Here is a 17286-nt window from a genome sequence, read left to right on the forward strand (position 1 = left end):
GGAAGGAGTAAATGGAAAAACACAGCTGTGTCTTATTGGTCTCCCTGTAGACTGCAGCGCCTGGGCAAGGGGCTTGCTCGATCTTCATGCTTCTCCATCTGTCCACTCTGCCCCCCTCCCCACACACCTTGTCAAATATCCAGACTGGGAGTCTTTGAAGAGATGCTGTCAACGGGGCCGTGGTGGGGACCTCAGTCAAAGGGAAAGGAACAGCCTGTGGAGGATTGGGCAGGAAGGAGAGGAATGTCGCCCCTGCCGGGAGGTGCTGAAAGCCTTGGTTCTTACACCCAAGAAGGCAGCTCCTCCCTTCCCCCAGGATAATTGGAAACAGCCCTTCCTGTGGCTTGCAGCTTTGGGGTAATAGGTACCCCCTTTCTCTCCCAGTCTTACTTTTCTCCATGATCACCCAAGAAGGGTCAAAATTTACTACTCCCTGATCTCTTCACCTAATCCACAGAAAGCTGTAAAGGGTCAGAGAAGCTGTGACAAAAGGAACCCCAGGAAAGGCGGAGTTCAGCAGCCTAGGTTGTGTTTTCGGGGGTTTTCCTAAACTCCCCGTGTGACCTTGGGCAAGTCACAGGGTCCCCTCTCAACCTGGGGAGCTCTACCCTCTCCCACTTCACACAGGTAGCCCATCAACTTAGCGTTACTTTGTGAAGTGCCTAGCCTTCAAGGTTATCATTATCCTCTCCAGGCCGCCCGAAAAGCCGCGGTGTTGTTTTGGAATGGAAGAGGAACAGGCTGCGGGAGCAAAGGGGGAAGGTTTTTCGGGGTGGAGAGGGCAAGAGCCTTTCTGGATGCTAGCGAGGAAGATTCCAAACGCTCGGGCAATCGGAGGGCAGGAAGGAAAGCAAGCAGAAACTCAGCCAGAGACGGACACTGCCAGAGACAAAGGGGGCGTGAGAGACCGCGCGGGGCAGCGAGGCGGGGTGGCGGACGGGAGGTGCGCGAGGTGAGGGAGGTGTGGGGGGCGTGGGCCGCGAGATGCGACGCCCGCTCCGACTGAGCTCCAGCTCCGGTTTTTCCCTCCACCATGCTCTCCCCCTCCCCGCCTCTCCTTTAACTCCCCCCTCCTGGGCTCGGGACTGGTTTCCTCCCTTAGCCCGCTGCCCTCAATCCCGGCGAGGCTGGGGCTCCAGCTCGGTGTCTCCTTCTTCGCTGCCTTGCCCGGCGTCCCATGTCGCCCCCGCCCGGCCCTCGGCTCCCCATGTCCCCCACGTAGCCGGGCGCACAAATCCCGAGGTGCGGCGCGTGGGCCGGGGGCGCGTAGGGCGCCTGCAGACGGCCTCTGCAAGGGTTCTTGTGGGGCTGAGCGCTCTGGAGCTGGGGCGCAAGCATCGCAAAGAGGGTCCTTGTGGGAGCTGGGGGTGACTAGCCACCTACCAGGGTGACTGGGGCTCCACAGCGTGGTAGCCACCCCTGGGGGTGAGAGACTTTGGGGGAGTTGGTGCCCCGCCCCCAGGCCTTGGTAGGGTCATGGGGGCCCCCCATTTTGGCCCAGGGGGTGTGCAAGTCGGGGCCCTGCTGCTGTTAGGTTTTGCGGGGCTGGTGTCTGGACTCAGCCTGGAGCCTGTCTACTGGAACTCGGCGAATAAGAGGTGAGTGGCCTGGGACTGGGGAGACTCCAGTCCCGTGGATAAGGGATGTGGAAGCTTTGAGACTTAACGGGCTAGAATTCAGAGCTGAGAGGAGGCTGGCAGAAGGGTGCTGTAGCACTGAGGTGAGGTGACAGGTTACAAGACAGAGCAATGATCTTGGGAGCCAGACTCCTAGTCTCAGAGCGCTGGATGTGGGTGGTGATACCATGTGTCAGGACTTGGGAGACCTTTAAGGGGCAAAGATAAAGTTCACGGGCAGCGGGAGGGCAATGGAGTGGCTATTTGGATCTGGAGGAGACTTGTGTCATCTGCGTTGAAAGGAGTCTGGTTAATGTCAGCTCTCGGGAGAGAGGTGCTGAATGGGTGCTGCTGAGGCACTGAGGGGAAGGGCAGGGACGCATAGCTCTCAGGAGGCACTCGGTGTTACAGATGAGAGGGAAGGGGGTTCAGTTTGGGGGCTATAGAACAGCCCACCCAAGGTTTCTTGACTCTCAGTCTATGTTCCAACTCGTGTTCACAGCCAGAGGACTAGTAAACCTTTGGCTGAACAGTTTATCAGCTAGAACACGTTCCTGTGTTCCTGGTTTGGTGGATTCTTTCTGGAGTCCCCTTCAAGGCTCCCTCCTTCCCTCTTGCCACTGGAGTCCTGAGGATGCCATTGCCCTCTCCCAAGTCATCTTGGCCACAAACTCTCCCATCGGGGACTCTGTTCCTTGGCATGTTTGCTTTGCTTGGAAAGAGGCCAAGGGTCAGTCACACAGGGCAGACAGAACCTATGGGAGATCATCTAAATGATTTACCTCCATGACATTTCCTATCCCCATCAGCCCAAGAGTTCTGTTTCAGAAACTTCCTCCTTCGCTGGGCGGTTGTGAGAGGTCATGGGAGTGGGGAGTGGATCCCAGAGAGTTCATCAGGTACTTGGTCTTAACACTAGCTCTGCTCTTTGCAGCTGTGTGGTCTTAGGCATGCCATTTAACCTCTCTGAGTTTGTATCTTCAGTCCTTACAGCTGTTTTGAGGATTGGAGGCAAGGTATTTGGACATATTATATACTCATGAAAGGAGAGGTAGGATTGTTTTTTTGTTTGTTTCTTTTTTTGTTTGTTTGTTTTCTGGCCTCCCTGCCCTGTTCCAATCTTGGTAAAACCCCCCCCCCCCCCATATCTCAGTGGGAATAATCAGTCTCAAACTCTCTCACCTGCCAGCAACTCCTGGCTGCAGTTTTAGGAACTAAGTTTACCTTGAGGTTATAATTTGGGCTATCCTGATAGGGTTGAGACAAGGCATTGGGGCTTTCTGGGGTTCTTTTGGATGTTGGGTGGGAGCTGATCATTGGGACTCTGGAAAGATGCTGGGCAGTGGTTTTGTGGGACCCTGTTTCAACTATGGATGCACAGGCAGGGCTTGCTGTGGTAGGTAGGTTGTGGCTGTGTTGGGCCCATCTGTTCCCTGGCTAACTGGCCAAGGAGATGCGGCTAGTGGTTTGTGTCAGCTGTGGTGATAGAAATCAACTCCTTCAACTCCACAGCAGGAGAGTACTTTCCTCAGAAAGTTTAAGCCCTAAGGTGGAACGCAGGAGAATGATCTGAGTTGTTGGCATCTCTACTTCATTCTCAGCAGCCCCATTTTGGTCATTGCCAAACTAGCATTTGCCTCATGTCTGGCAAACTTGGGGAGCTGGTACAGACCACACCCCCACCCCCAACCTTTACCTTGCCCCCTTTGCCCTGAAATTCAATGGTGGCCTGGAGGAGGGGAAGGTTCCATCCCCATGGTTGACTGCCATGGAATAGTGAAATCACCTGGGAGGGGTAGGCTGTGTGGTTCCAGAGAGGCCAGCTCCTTGGTAACTGGCATCCTGTTGCCATGGCAACGGCACCAGTGATGGAGCGGGAGATGGCAGTGTGCATGTGGTGAGGGCGGGCTGAAGAGTGCATTTGGGCACACCAAGGGGCAAGAGACCTCTGAGCCTGGCTTCCTGCTGCTTCTGATGTGAGCGTGCAGAGCCCTTAGTGCCCGGGCTTACTGAGCACAGGGCTCAAACAAAGGCAATGGGCGGGAGCTAAGAATTGCTGTCCTAGATGGTTGGGAGTGAGAGAAGGAAAGCTTTGGACACCACACCCCTGACACCTCTTCCCTGCCTACCTTGTCTTCCCTGTAGGTTCCAGGCAGAGGGTGGTTACGTGCTTTACCCTCAGATCGGGGACCGGCTAGATCTACTTTGTCCCCGGGCCCGGCCTCCTGGCCCCCACTCCTCTCCTAGTTATGAGTTCTACAAACTGTACCTGGTAGGGGGTGCCCAGGGCCGGCGTTGCGAGGCACCCCCTGCCCCAAACCTTCTTCTCACCTGTGACCGGCCAGACCTGGACCTCCGCTTCACCATCAAGTTCCAGGAATACAGCCCTAACCTCTGGGGCCACGAGTTCCGATCCCACCACGATTACTACATAATTGGTACTGCCAGACATCGGGCAGGGGCAAATAGAGTGTCCCTGGGGTGGAGGGGGAGGAAGGTTAGGGCCATTGGAATCCACCACTGTGCGTGTGTTCAGTAGTGCTCCCCACAGGGAATGGGAGGGCTGGACCCAGGAGTGCTGAACTCTCCTGCTCTTATTTTCAGCCACATCAGATGGGACCCGGGAAGGCCTTGAGAGCCTGCAGGGAGGTGTGTGCCTAACCAGAGGCATGAAGGTGCTTCTGCGAGTGGGACAAAGTAAGTGGGGCTAGGGGACCTGCTAGGAGCTGAGGGAAGTTTAGGTGGTACATGCAAACCAGGGGCAGTTCTCTCAGCCCCCTCTCTCTTGCATCTTTCTCATCTTCAGGTCCCCGAGGAGGAGCTGTACCCCGAAAACCTGTGTCTGAAATGCCCATGGAGAGAGACCGAGGGGCAGCTCACAGCCTAGAGACTGGGAAGGACAGCATACCAGGTAGGAACCAGGGGCTAGGCACTGCCTTCTCTACTCCCAGACCCCAGCTGCCCTGCCTTCACCCTCTCCCACCCTCCCTCTCCTGTTTTGGGGGCGGCGATACAGGAAAGAGGAGAAGAGAGGATGGGAGGGTGGGAGGGAAGTGGAAGCCAAATGAGGAAAAGACTCAATTAGAACTAATTAGCCAAGTCACTGCTTCAATCAGTGCTGTCAGAGAAGTGGGGGGGACTACATGGCAGGGAGCTGGAGGCCGGACACCTGGATTTCAATCCCGGTTTGGGGGGAGGGAATGTGAGGTACCTAAGGGGCCTGGGTACTGCTGGGGAAGCCCATGGGGACCCCCAGGGCTGGGTGTATCCAATATCCAGATGGTTCCTTCAGCCCCTCCCCCTCTTTCCTCCTTCACCCCTTCCCTGCCAGGTGACCCCAACAGCAATGCAACCTCCCGGGGTGCTGAAGGCCCCCTGCCCCCTCCCAGCATGCCCGCAGTGGCTGGGGCAGCAGGGGGGCTGGCGCTGCTCTTGCTGGGCGTGGCAGGGGCTGGGGGTGCCATGTGTTGGCGGAGACGGCGGGCCAAGCCTTCGGAGAGTCGCCACCCTGGTCCTGGCTCCTTTGGGAGGGGAGGGTCTCTGGGCCTGGGTGGCGGAGGGGGGATGGGGCCTCGGGAGGCTGAGCCTGGGGAGCTAGGAATAGCCCTTCGGGGTGGTGGGGCTGCAGACCCCCCTTTCTGCCCTCACTACGAGAAGGTGAGCGGCGACTATGGGCACCCCGTGTACATTGTGCAGGATGGGCCCCCCCAGAGCCCTCCGAACATCTACTACAAGGTATGAGGGCTCCTCCCACCTGGCTCTCCTCAATCCAGCCGTCCATGGGGTGCTCCTCCAGTGTAATTCATGGTATGAGGGACACCTGCGCCATGACTTTGGCCCCCTTTGCCCCACCAGCTCTTTGGCTCCTCCTGGCTATAGCCTTCATCTCCAATGTTAGGATCCCTTAAGACTCAACTCCACCTCATCCTGCCCTCCCCGACCAACCCCTTTGGCTGTGGGCACTCCTCTGTCTCTGCCTCTTAGGGGAGGGGGCACAGGCTCAGTCTCCCTTAATCACTACACAGGTGTCCTTTCTCCCTCGCCCACGCAGAGTGGGGGTGGGAATGGTCTGTCTTTTGGTTGGCACCTCTTTCTGCCTCTCACCGTTTTTCTCTTCTCTATCTCTTATTCTCTCTCTCTCTCTCTCTCCTGTGTCTAGGTCTCTTCTCTTCCTCCTCCCTAGCCTCCTCCTCCTCCTTACATCTCCTTTTACCCTCTTGGCTTCTTGTCCTTCCTGGGCCTCTCACGTGTCCCCTGGGTTGGGACATCAAAGTATCTCTCCCCTCAGCTCTTGGCCCTTTCCAACTTTTCATACCAACCGCTTCCCCTCCGTCCGCCAAAAATGGGGGCTTCTCGGGGCGGGGGAAGATTCTGGCACTCTACCCCCCAGCTCCAGGCGTGGGCACAGGGCCTCTTTCCCTGCCTTTCTGTGTACTTAACTCCAGCCATTTGGGGTGGTTACTGGGCCACAACTACTACCACGAGAAGAAGTGTCCTGTTGTGCCCAGTGGCTGATAAGAAGACGTGAAGCAGTGTGGACAGTGATGGACTGGGTCTGATGCCGAATGGGCAGCAGATAAGAAGTGACTCGTTCCAGACAAGAAGTGACCAGGCCTGGACAGAAATGGCCTGGGAAGTGGCAGCAGCAGGAACTGGAAGTGCCTTCATCCAGAACAGGAAGTCGCACTTCTGAAATAGGAAGTGGTCTGGCTGGAATTCCAAGTGGCTTAGTCTGGGGAGGTGGTGGGGGTGGGGGTGGGGGCATGGGAAGTGGATGGTTCTTACCCTGTGGAGAAAAGGGCAGGAGGAAGTAACTTCCTGCTTTAGGAGGAAGCTGGAACTTACCACTGTGAGAGGACAGATGTGGACTGAGAACTGTGTTAGTGTTCAATGGGCACTTCCTAAGGCCCCCTCCCCTTGTGCTCTGTGCGGTTTTTAGGACAGCTAAGATGACTGCCACCTGCTGTGGCAGGCCCAATTTGTCTTGTTCTCCCTTTACTGTACCCCAGTATAATCTCTGTTGATCAACAGAACTACCCCAAGAACCCACCTGTTCTCCCCCAGTAACCAGACGGCTGTCTGGTTCATGCCTTCCTCCCTTCAAACCCAACACAGCGCCCTTGTTAGTGAAGAGGTGGTCCGTGGACTGGTCTAGCTGATGGCAGTTATTAGCACTGGTTGCTGTTTCCATAGTGACAAGCCTATACCTCTTCCCGCTCTTTAGTGTGCAGTGGGCTGCTGCCTCAGTGTCCTGCCTCAGTTTTATTAGATCAAAGCTGCCCTTAGGCACCACGTTGGCCACCTCAATCACCAGCCAAAATGGTTGCTTTGTCCACCAGAGATCAAGTCATCTCTCTGGCGCTGTAGCTCCCAGCTCCTTCTAGGGAACAGGAAGTTGACATTGCCATTGGGGAGGTGACGGGGTATGGCCGTCACCTCAATAGTTTTACTGTAAAAGGGAAATTTGAACAACAAAAAAAATAGAAAAAAAAAATAAAAAACTTTAAAAGTTGACCAGAAGGCTGGAAAATGACTGGACATGAATCTGGGGATCAGAATGGCTTTCAGGCTGAGGGTGGGTCACAGGGACAGGGGAGGGGGAGGCTGGAGAAAGAACACTGGTTGGGGTGGCAAGGTGGGCAGTTTCTAGAGAGGGAATCATGAGCTCAGAAGGCTGAGGGAGGAAACCACCTGTAGAGACGATCTACTGAACACTCCAGTAGTGATACGTGCCAACACTGGTCACACATGGGGAGGAGCATGCTAAGCCAGAGCACGTGGGAGAAGACGCAGTCACCATTAGCAGCAGTGTGGTACTAATGTGCGTGCGTGTGTGTGTGTGTGTGTGTGTGTGTGTGTGTGTGTGTGCTCGTGCGTGCGAAGGTCTGTTCCTATAACCCCTCCCCAAGTACTTGGGGAGTTTTTCTGTTGGAGATAGAGCTGATGAAAAAATTGTAGGAAGACCCCAGGGGCCCAGGCATCGAGTGTGTCTGCTTATATACCCAGGCTCTTCTCCCCCAAAAGCCCAGGTGCCCATCCCCCTAGACTCTACCCCATTCTCCAGCCACAAAAGCTGCCATGAGGAACATCACTGGAGCGAGTCCACAGGGTCACAACCTCTGCCCTGGCTGCCCTCCCCTGACTTAAGGTTCCCTCCCACTGTCTCCCATCTGCCTGGAGGTCAAGGGGTCCCCCTTCCCCTCTGTTCACAGAGACCCCTACCCATTTCAGCAAGATGCCTGGGTCCTATGAGGTGTATAGGCACTGGAGGAGGGGAGGTGGAAACTGAGAGACCAGGTACTGGGCTGTGTGGAATTTCCTCTTGCCTTCTGAGCCCACACTGGAGCTACCCAAAGTGGGGAGGCTTGAAGGGGTTGGAAGGGCTGGTCCCTGGCCCTTAGTGGGGGTTGGTCGTCTTGGAAACATCCCCTTCTCTACACAATGGGAAGCCCCCCTCAGCCTCCCGCGTGGATGGAGCCGACAGCCCCATCGCTGGCTATCAGCCTCAGGGACTTGGCAACCGTCACTATGGCAACACAGAGCCCAGCAACAGGGCCCACTGAGAAAGGGAGGGGTCCAAGACTGGGGCAGGGCTGTGAGTGTGAGGGGACAAGGGCTCTGAGAGTCCCCTTGACACAAACATCCAGAGGTACAGGTGGATACAAGAGGGGAGAGAAGTAGAGATAAGTAGTCTCTGTGACAAACACATCACCAAAGCAGCCAGGACATAACACGATGAGAGACAGGAAGACACCTGGGGATGGATGCACAGCTGGGAAGAGAAACAGCACATACTGCACAGCCCCTGGGACACACCCCCTCTGAATACTGGCATCCACAGACCCCCTGCCAACCACCTGACATTCACAACACCTACAGCCTTTCACATGCGCAGTGACTTGTCTGTCTTTTAAGCTATTTGAAAATGCTGGTGACTCCCATACAGAACCACACATGCCATCTGTTGGCTTTCTGGATACAAGTACACACACACACACACACACACACACACACATACACACACACACACTCTCTCTCTCCCAGGGTAACAACTATGACAAGAATAGAAGGGAGGGGAGCTACTCCTTTGTTCATTTGTTCATTCAGCTGCTCCAACATGTCTACTGTGTTCCAGGTGCCACTTCAGCATTACGTGTTAAGGCAAAAATCCCTACTTCATAAAGTCACATTTTTTGTCTATTGACTGTTATTGACTGTTTTTATGCCCCCCCCATCACCCCCACCATGGTGCTAGTGTCAAACCTAGAGCCTTGAACATGCTGACAAGAACTCATCATTGAGCCACACACGCCCAGCCCCAGGTCCATTTTTTTAAAAGATGTACTTAATTTGAATTATTTTTGCCTGCATGTATGCATGTGTACCTTTTCTGTGTCTAATGCCTGATGAGGTCATGAGGGTGTCAGATCCTCTATGAGCAGAGTTACAGAGTTGGTGAGCCTTGTTTAGGTACTGAGAACCAAACCTGGGTCCTTTGTAAGAGCAGTGAGTGCTGTAACCTCTGACCCTCTAGCCTACTTCTCACCTGCATTTGAGACAGGGTCTCACTCCAGCCCAGGGTGTTTGGTTGTTTGATTGACTGATTGATTTTATGACAGGGTCTTGCTGGTCAGTGGTAGCATACACCTTTGATTTCAGCACTCGGGAGGCAGAGGCAGGCAGATCACTGAGTTCGAGGACAGTCTGGTCTATAGAGAGAGTTCCAGGACAGCCAGGGGTCTGGAAAAACAAATCAAAATCAAAACCACCATCACCACCACCACCACCACCACCAAAAAACAAAAAACAAAAAAAAAAAAAAAAAAAAAACAAAACAAAAAAAACCAACCCAAAACAAACAAAGAAGGTAGGGTTTTGTTGTATAGACCAAGATGGCCTCAAATTCAGAGATCTGCCTGCCTGCCTTCACTTCCTGACTGCTGGGATAAAAGGTGTGCAACTACATTTCTGGCCTGTGTTTATCTTCTGAAGTCTACAATTTAAAATATATAGTTTTTGTTTTTATTTTTTTAAAGACAGAATATCTCTGTGTAACAGGACTCTGGCTGTCCTGGAACTCACTTTGTAGAGCAGGCTGGCCTCAAACTCACAGAGATTCGCCTGCCTCTGCCTCCAGAGAGCTTGGATGAAAGCCGTGCACCACCACACCCCACTTGAAGTCCGAATTTTAATGGAGAACAGCGTAGAGGTGGGAGGAGTTTGAAGCCAACTTGGGTGGTGAGACCCTGTGGAGAACAAAACAAGACCAAACAAACAAAGGAAACCCAGGGCAATAGGGAAAACCTTTCAGGTTCAGAGGTCAGAGAGTACTGGTGGGCCAACCAGGAACTGTAATGGGAGGGCAGAACCAGAGATGCAAAGGGAGAGATGTTGACATGTTTGGTAATAACAAGGGCATCCTCCTTATTTTTGTTCTGGGCGTTCCTTGTCAGTCCCTAGCCACAGCCCAGGGGCAGAAATTCACTCTAAGAAGCTGGTCTAGTCAGGTGTGGTGTACACACTTTTAATCTCAGCACACACTTTTAACCTCAGGCAGAGGCAGGTGGATCTCTCAGTTTGAGGTCAGCCTGGTCTACAGAGTGAGTCCCAGGCCAGCCTGGGCTACATAGAGAAACCCTGTCTCAAAGCTCAAAGGGAGACGGATGGTAGGGTGGGGGGTGGGGACAGGGAGGGAGGAAGGGAGACGGGAAAAGAAAAGGAAGGAAGGAAAGAAGGGAAAGAGAGAGAGATGGAGAGAGAGAGAGATGGAGAGAGAGAGAGAGAAAGAGATCCCAACAGCCCATCTGGCTCGGTCTCCCATGCTTCCCTCACTCCCTTGTTTTTCGTGTGTGTGCGTGTGCGTGTGTGTGTGTGTGTAGTACTTGTTCTACTCAAAGACTTTTTAAGCCCGAGGAGGGAAAAGATGATGTTTTGAGCTTTTAGAAGACATAAAATCCTGAGCAGGAAGCTGAGTGTGGGGTGGCAAGAACTTGTAATCCTAGCACTTGGGAGGTGTGAAGGGAGGAGGCTTGTGAGTTTGAGGCCAGTGTAACCTATGAAGCGAAACCTTATCTCAAACAACACAATGAAAAGAGCCATGTCCAGAGCGGGCGAGCAGAGCAGAACTAACAGAATAAGTAGGCGAGGGGCTGAGATGCCTAAGCTGCCCTTCCAGCAGTGGAAGGAAGGTCGAGCTAGGCTGTCCTGGGCACCGAGCTGCAGCAGCGCAGTTTAAGGGATACAGCTTTCACCCATTCCGAGTAAGGTCCTTGTTGGAGAGGAGCGTTAGCAATACGAGAAGGGGTGAGGGGGTGCAGGAGGATTTCTGTTTTAAATGCATGTGTATGTGCATGTGGTGGGGAGCATGCATGCAGGCCACGGCATGCCTGTGGAAGGCAGAGACCAGGTTGCCAGAGTTCTACGGCATGGCTCCCAGGACAGAACACTGGTTGTCAGCTTTGCAGCAGGTGCCTTGACTCACTGAGCCAATTCACCAGACTGCAATAAAAATATCCAGTGGATAATGGTTGATGTTACAAACCGAGATTTATGTTAGAATGAAATGTGGAGCCAGGCAGTGGTGGCCCATGCCTTTAATCCCAGCACTTGGGAGGCAGAGGCAGGAGGATTTCTGAGTTTGAGGCCAGCCTGGTCTACAGAGTAAGTTCCAGTACACCCAGGGCTACACAGAGAAAAACCCTGCCTCAAAACAAACAAAACAAACAAAAAAACCAAACAAACGAGAGAGAGAGAGAGAGAGAGAGAGAGAGAGAGAGAGAGAGAGAGAGAGAATGAAATGTGGGGCTTCCTAAAGGGAAAGTGGGCACCTACAGATATGTGGCGCCCCTTTCCCAGATCTGCAGGCCGGCTAGGAAAGGACCTGCAGGGTGGTTTGGAGGCAGGGTGCTGGCTTGCCTGAGCTTGGAGTGGTAGGTAGGGGCTAGAAAGAAAGACACGAAATGAATGGCCACTACTGAGTAGCAAGTCATGTGTGGCAGGGCAGGTGTCAGGAGAGGGTTCAAAGCCACCAGGTTCCAGGTAGCCATGATTCTCATGAGGGAATCAAAGCAGTCCAGTTCCTGGTTCCCTATCAGGAACTTAGGCATCAGCTCCCCCAATGGCACTGACTGGTGGGGTGGGGGTGCCCAGGAGCAGCCTCAGGGGGCAGCAGCTGGTGAGTAGAGAGGAATCTGTGTGCTCAGCAAACAGCAGCCTTAGTGCACACGGGCTTCCTCCTCCCTCATTCATCAGGCTCAGCCAAATGTCCCTGCATTCCCACCACCCCAAGGGGACTGGGGCTGGGCCAGGGTTCCCAGGGGAGTGAGGGGGGTGGGGAGCTGGGGTGGGGATTGGTTTTCTATCCATCAGCCTGTGTTCTCTTCTCTTTGGAAACTCTCAGTTCTTCATGTCGTGGAATGACTCTTTCCTGGCTCCTGCCACTGTGGGGGCATCAGCTACAAATCACCTGTGGGGGGGCTGCTGGTGGAAAAGGGGGACAGAGAGATGAGTCAGGGCTGTGGAAGAATCCACTCTGGTTCTCACGGGACTGGTCCGGGGCATGGTCAGCAGGGAGGTTGCTGGCACAGAGGCCCTGTCTCCCACACTGGCCCTTCTCTCTGGATGGATGCTCTGGTCAGCCAGTGGAGAGACTCTGACCCCTTGAACATCTGTCCTTCCAGCTTCTCCTAGCACCCAAGCCTCAGTCCCTGCTTCTCACTAAGATCTAGAGGTATGGCACCTACCTCACCCAAAGTTTGCTATTACCCACAGGGGTTGGGGGGTTGGGGGGGGGCTGTGACTTCTAGGTCTTAGCTTCTGGCTCCCTCTCCCTCTCAGCCCTTACTCCCCTCAGGGACCCAGGCGTCCTGCCCACTCCCTTTACCATAGCAACCATTCTTCTTGGAGTCGCTTAAGACTTTAATATCATTTCATTAAGTCAGTAAGTTCAGAGAAGGTTGGGGGCACAAAGGGACTAGAAGTGGGCCAAAAAGGACCAAGGTAGGGGGGAAGAAGGACCGAGGCCCCTTTTCTCCGTGGAGATGCCTCTGAGAAATCAAATATTGACAGTGGGAGAACAGACCTTATTAAATCTGGGACAGGGGTGTGTGGGTGGCTGTGGGAATGGCCGGATGCCTGGGTTCTGAGGGTGATAAGGCCCTGGGAGGACAGAAAAGTCTGTAGCTGAGATGGCCCAGGCTGAGGGACCTACTTCAGGGTACAACTGGTCAGTCCCTTTCCTTGGGGATGTACTTAGACTTGCTACTCTGGCTGTTTCTCAGCTGTCCCCCAGAGCCCCAGGGACAAGCACCCCATCCCAGCTGTGGCTGCCCCTCCCTCCTTTCCCTTTCCCTCCACCTCTGTTGATGAGCTTCAGCAGTGTTTAATCGGATTGAGCAGTAATTAGCAAAGCAAGATGTTTGATTACCTATTTAGCATAATGTGGGGGGCTGGGATCCCTAGATACAGCCACAGTTGAGAGGGGAGTCAGAAAAGAAAGAGGGTCTATGCAAAGCTCCTTTCCCTGAGGGATTTATGAACCTGCCCTTGAGGAACTCCATCCCAAGCCTCCCCACAAATTTTCAGTCCTCTGGGACTTTTCCCTTGGGATTCTGACCCGCCACATCACCCCTCTCTGCCATCTGGCTGGAAGATTACCTATGTGTTCCATCCCAGTCCTGTGAGCTCTGCAGCTGCTGGTTTTAGGGTGTGGCAGAGCGTCTTTCCTACAATCCCTGCTCTCTCAGCAACAGGAGTCTGGGCTGGACCAAAGACCACACAAATCAGAGCCCAGAAACTCATCTTCAGGATAATGGTGGTAGCCAGATGTGGCGGCATACCCCTGTAATTCCAGCACCCAGGAGGCAGAGGCAGGACTCAAAGTTTGAGAGTTTAAGGCCAACTTGAGCTACATGGCGAATGGGGTGGTGTGTGTAAGTAAGGGAGGAATTGTCAATTCTGGAAGGATGGTGGCTTGGGTCAGGTTGTAAATAAATACATTGGCCTCCAGGAGTACCAGGCACTGCCACTTCCGGCAGGACCAGACTGGCAAAATGAAACCTGTCAGGTGTGAAAATGGGGGAACCGAGGTGCCAGCGTCTCTTCATATTCCAGCGAAGAAAATGTCATCAATTTAGCTCCTCACGGGAATGTAATCAGTGGGCTCACTGCTGGCTTCGTCTTAATTAGGCACTATTGATGGAAGCAGGGAGGGCGCCTCCCTATTCCCATGATTCTGCTTCCTCGCGGCATTTCCCACGTCTCCCCAAAGCGTCTTGCGACCCCGGGTACAGCTGTCTCTTCCGCCTTCCAGCCACCAGGACACGCAGCGCCCCCTAGCACCCGCTCAGTTCTGCCCCTCCATTGCGCTCCATATGCTCTGGGACGCAGTCTTTGTTCCTATGGAGAGCAAATCTTCTCCCAGGCCCGGTCACCTTCCCCGGGGAGAGTCCCCGCTTCTCGTTCGCCTCCCAAACCAGCAACGGTTTTCAAAGCCAATCCTCAGATTAAAAAAAAAAAAAAATTCCAGTTCCAGCCTTCACCCGTTTCCCCTCGCCCCGTGCCTCCCAGCAATTCTAGATCCCAATCCGAGCTAAGAAGCGGTAGCAGCAGGAGGGCAGGGGTGCTCCAGCCCCGGTTTTTCCCCTGGACCCAGCTGCAGCCCTGGCTGTTTGGAAATCCTGGAGAGTTTTCTAGAAGGTGAACGAATCTCGCAGGCGGGACGCCGAGCGCCACCTGCTGGACCCGTGCAGGCCGGAGCCCACACACCTGGGGGCCGGGGTCGGGCGTTTGTGTCCCCCTGCACCCCCGTCTGTCTTTTCCACATCCTGCGAGACCGTGTCTCATTGTTTTCAGTCTCAGCCCTTCCAACTTAGTCTTCAAATCCAGGAGCCATCCCCCGCACCTTTGGCTCCCAGATTTAGCAGCTCTCGAAACCCTATCTCCCCCACTTGCCCTTTACTCTCAGATCCACGCGGGAAAGACTCTCGTGGGGTGGGGCCACGGAGCAGTGCGCCTGCGCAGTGCCGGCAGACCCACCACTTACTCTCCCGGCCCCGAGTTGCCATAGCGACGCGTGCATGCTGCCGCGGGCCTGGGAGGGCCACGCGGGGCAGCTTCTTGGTTGGTGTGACCCAACCGTCGGTCTAGGGAGGAGAGGGTCGACATTGTGAGGTGTGTGTTGGGACAGAGGGAAGGAAAGAATGCTGGGGAGGAGTCAGGAGCTGGTGTGTGGGGGGCGTTATAGGGGGACGGGGAGCAAGGAGCATTTGTATTTGAGAGGAAGAAGGGCAATTCAGGGTGCAACGAAGGTGGGGGGACAGTTGTGTGAGCAAGAAGTTGTGAGGTAGACTGCCTACTGGTGAGCAGTTTGAGGCCCTGAAGTATTTCCAGTAACCCCAGTGAGCCTCAGGCTGGAAGTTTCTCCTGGTGCCTGCGGTGTGGATTATGTCTCCCGAGGTTCCAGTTTGAGGCTCAGGGGAGCTAGATGCTTCCCCTGCGGCTGATGAAGGAAACCGCGCTCTTGTAGTTGGTTTTATTGATTTGTTGGCCTAACAGAACGTTTTTCCTTGGAGCAAAGTACCAATCCTTCAAGTTTGAAATTCATAACCCGTGATCAATGCCTGTGGCAGCCTGTGGGGATGAGGAAAGGAAGCCACAGGTGGCTGCCAGGCTTAGGACAAGGAAGAGGGAGTGCCCAGTATTCTACAGTATGTTCCTGGAGATTCTGTGCTCCTGACATGTTGCTGTTTTTTTTTTCCCCCCCCACTGAGTCTTCCTCATGCCCTCAGTTTCTTTTCACCGTTGCATAATTTGAAATTCATTACTAGATGGCTTTTGTCCTTCTTGGTTCCGGGTTGTTCCTAAGGACATTTGGAATCTGATGATCCTGAAATTGTATACTTAGCGTAGACTCGACCAACAGGGCTAAGAAACCACAGTACACACTAAACAGGCTCCCACTGCTAAGCAATTGAAGAGTCAAGAGACTTGTGCACACGGTCTTTGTTTAAGGCTGTTGAGATTTCAGTGTGGTAGAAGGAGTGGTTTTTCTTTTTTGTTTTGGTTTTTTATTTAAGTGGGGAGGAGAGGAGGTACACAGGAAAACCATCTTGATTTGCCTCTGTGACGCGACACTGTGACAGCACTGACGAGTGATAGTCACGGGCTCCCATTCATGGCCCGTCTCTTATTCAGGAGACTGTAGGGTAGTGTGGCTAAAGGTCTGGGTGAACATTCAGACATTTCCCATACCCTCTGTTAGTGCAGTTTATGTTATAAAAATATTTAATTTTTATGTACATATATGTGTATGCAAACGTGTGTGGGTACCCAAAGAGGCCAGAAGGGAGTCAGATCACCGGGAACTGGAGTTGCAGGCAGTTGTGAGTCACCTGGTGCTGGGAAACACTCTGGTCGTCGTCCTGAAGAACAGGAAGCTATCTTTTCAGTTCCTGTGTCTGCTATTTGTTTATTCCTAATGGCTTATGAGACCTTGATTTCCTCCACTTGTGTTACTGTGTGTGCGTGCACATGTGCACACACGCCATGGTGTGTAAGTACAGGATGTGGGTGCGTGCTCTCTGCACCACATGGACCCCAGGGATTGAACTCAGGCCCTTAGTCTTGTTGGCAAGCACCTTAACTTTCTGAGCCCTCTGGCCTGCCCTGGGCTTTGACTTTTAACTGATTCTATGAAGAATTTGGGTGATCCCAGGGAAGGAGTGAGGACTCCATGGTCCCCCTCCCTTTTTAAATTTGGTGTTCAGAGTCTAATCCAGGGCCTTGTTGTACACACATTCTAGGCAAGCACTTTACCACTGAGCTGTGAGCCCCCAGCTCCAAGGTTCTGTTGGGTATGCCTTGAGTGTATAGCAGGGTACCCCCAGAAAAGATGATCATCTTGGGTGTTCCACTAGTTTTCTGAATCCAGAAGGGAATGTGTGTATCGGGAGGCTGGGTCAGAGGTGAGATCTGGAGGTGGACTTCGGCACCCATGTACCTGCAGGTTTTGCCTTCAAGATGGCTAGCAAAGCTGAGAAGAAGCGAAAAGTGGGCGGCCGGGGAGGCGCACGGGCAGGCCGAGCTGTCCGAGCTCCCCAGTCCACTGTGGCTTCGGGAGCCGCCGAAGCTTCCCAGCTCTCTGCTCTTCAGGAACCAGAGCCCGAGTCCATCAAGGAGGAGTCTGGTGAGTACCTGCTGTAACAGAGGGTGCTTAGAAATGGCCGGTGGGGAGAATTAGAGGGGTATTTTGAGCGAGTTTCCCCCTTTTTCCTGAGACAGGGTCTCTCTGTGTAGCTCTGGGTGGTCTCACACTGGCCAGGTTCACCAGGCAAGCCTGGAATTCAATAGGGATCTGCCTCTCTTTGCCTCTCAAGCCCTGGGATTAAAGGGAGCACCGCCATGCTCAACTCAGGAGTATCTTGGGGATAGGTAGCAGGATCACAAAGCAGGACTGATGTGATAGTATCTGTAAGGCTTTCACAAAGCCTCTGCCTTTCTCTTTTCTTTCTATATGTGCACGTGTCTTCTTCCTGGCCCACTCTTTATTCTGCCTTAAAAATTTCCCATCAGCGTACCAGGAATTCACCAGCCAATTTTTTCTCTAGCCTCTTCCTCATTTCAAGTGTTCCTGGTTGTTCCCTCCCCACCGTAGAGGGTTTGATCTCTTCCT

General features: G+C 53.6%; 2 protein-coding genes across 9 annotated transcripts in view; both read left to right on the forward strand.

Moving 5' to 3' along the window:
- Nucleotides 1–960: 960 nt before the first annotated feature.
- Efnb3 (ephrin B3) lies at nucleotides 961–6363 on the forward strand. Of its 3 annotated transcripts, none has more exons than XM_076936523.1 (5): nucleotides 961–3592; nucleotides 3762–4054; nucleotides 4221–4313; nucleotides 4423–4527; nucleotides 4948–5919. In XM_076936523.1, coding segments are annotated over exons 1-5 (903 nt in total). In that variant the 5' UTR covers nucleotides 961–3590; the 3' UTR covers nucleotides 5358–5919. The 3 variants fall into 3 exon arrangements, with proteins under 3 accessions (XP_076792638.1, XP_034362940.1, XP_076792637.1); XM_034507049.2 differs by having other exon boundaries at nucleotides 962–1598; XM_076936522.1 differs by having other exon boundaries at nucleotides 965–1598; nucleotides 5776–6363.
- An 8276-nt stretch (nucleotides 6364–14639) lies between these two features.
- Nucleotides 14640–17286, forward strand: part of Dnah2 (dynein axonemal heavy chain 2) — a 121417-nt gene continuing 118770 nt past the window's right edge. For 5 of the 6 annotated variants that reach the window (XR_013111242.1, XM_076936524.1, XM_076936526.1 and 2 more), the window contains exons 1-2: nucleotides 14640–14786; nucleotides 16621–16800. Coding sequence is in view for 4 of the 6 variants with exons in the window: in XM_076936524.1 (XP_076792639.1) it covers nucleotides 16635–16800 (166 nt within the window). In the remaining 2 variants the exon portion in view is untranslated. The remainder of the gene's footprint in view (nucleotides 14787–16620; nucleotides 16801–17286) is intronic. The other variant, XM_076936528.1, reaches the window with a different exon arrangement.

Source organism: Arvicanthis niloticus, chromosome 6 (genome assembly GCF_011762505.2).
Source record: "Arvicanthis niloticus isolate mArvNil1 chromosome 6, mArvNil1.pat.X, whole genome shotgun sequence".
Lineage (NCBI taxonomy): Eukaryota > Metazoa > Chordata > Mammalia > Rodentia > Muridae > Arvicanthis > Arvicanthis niloticus.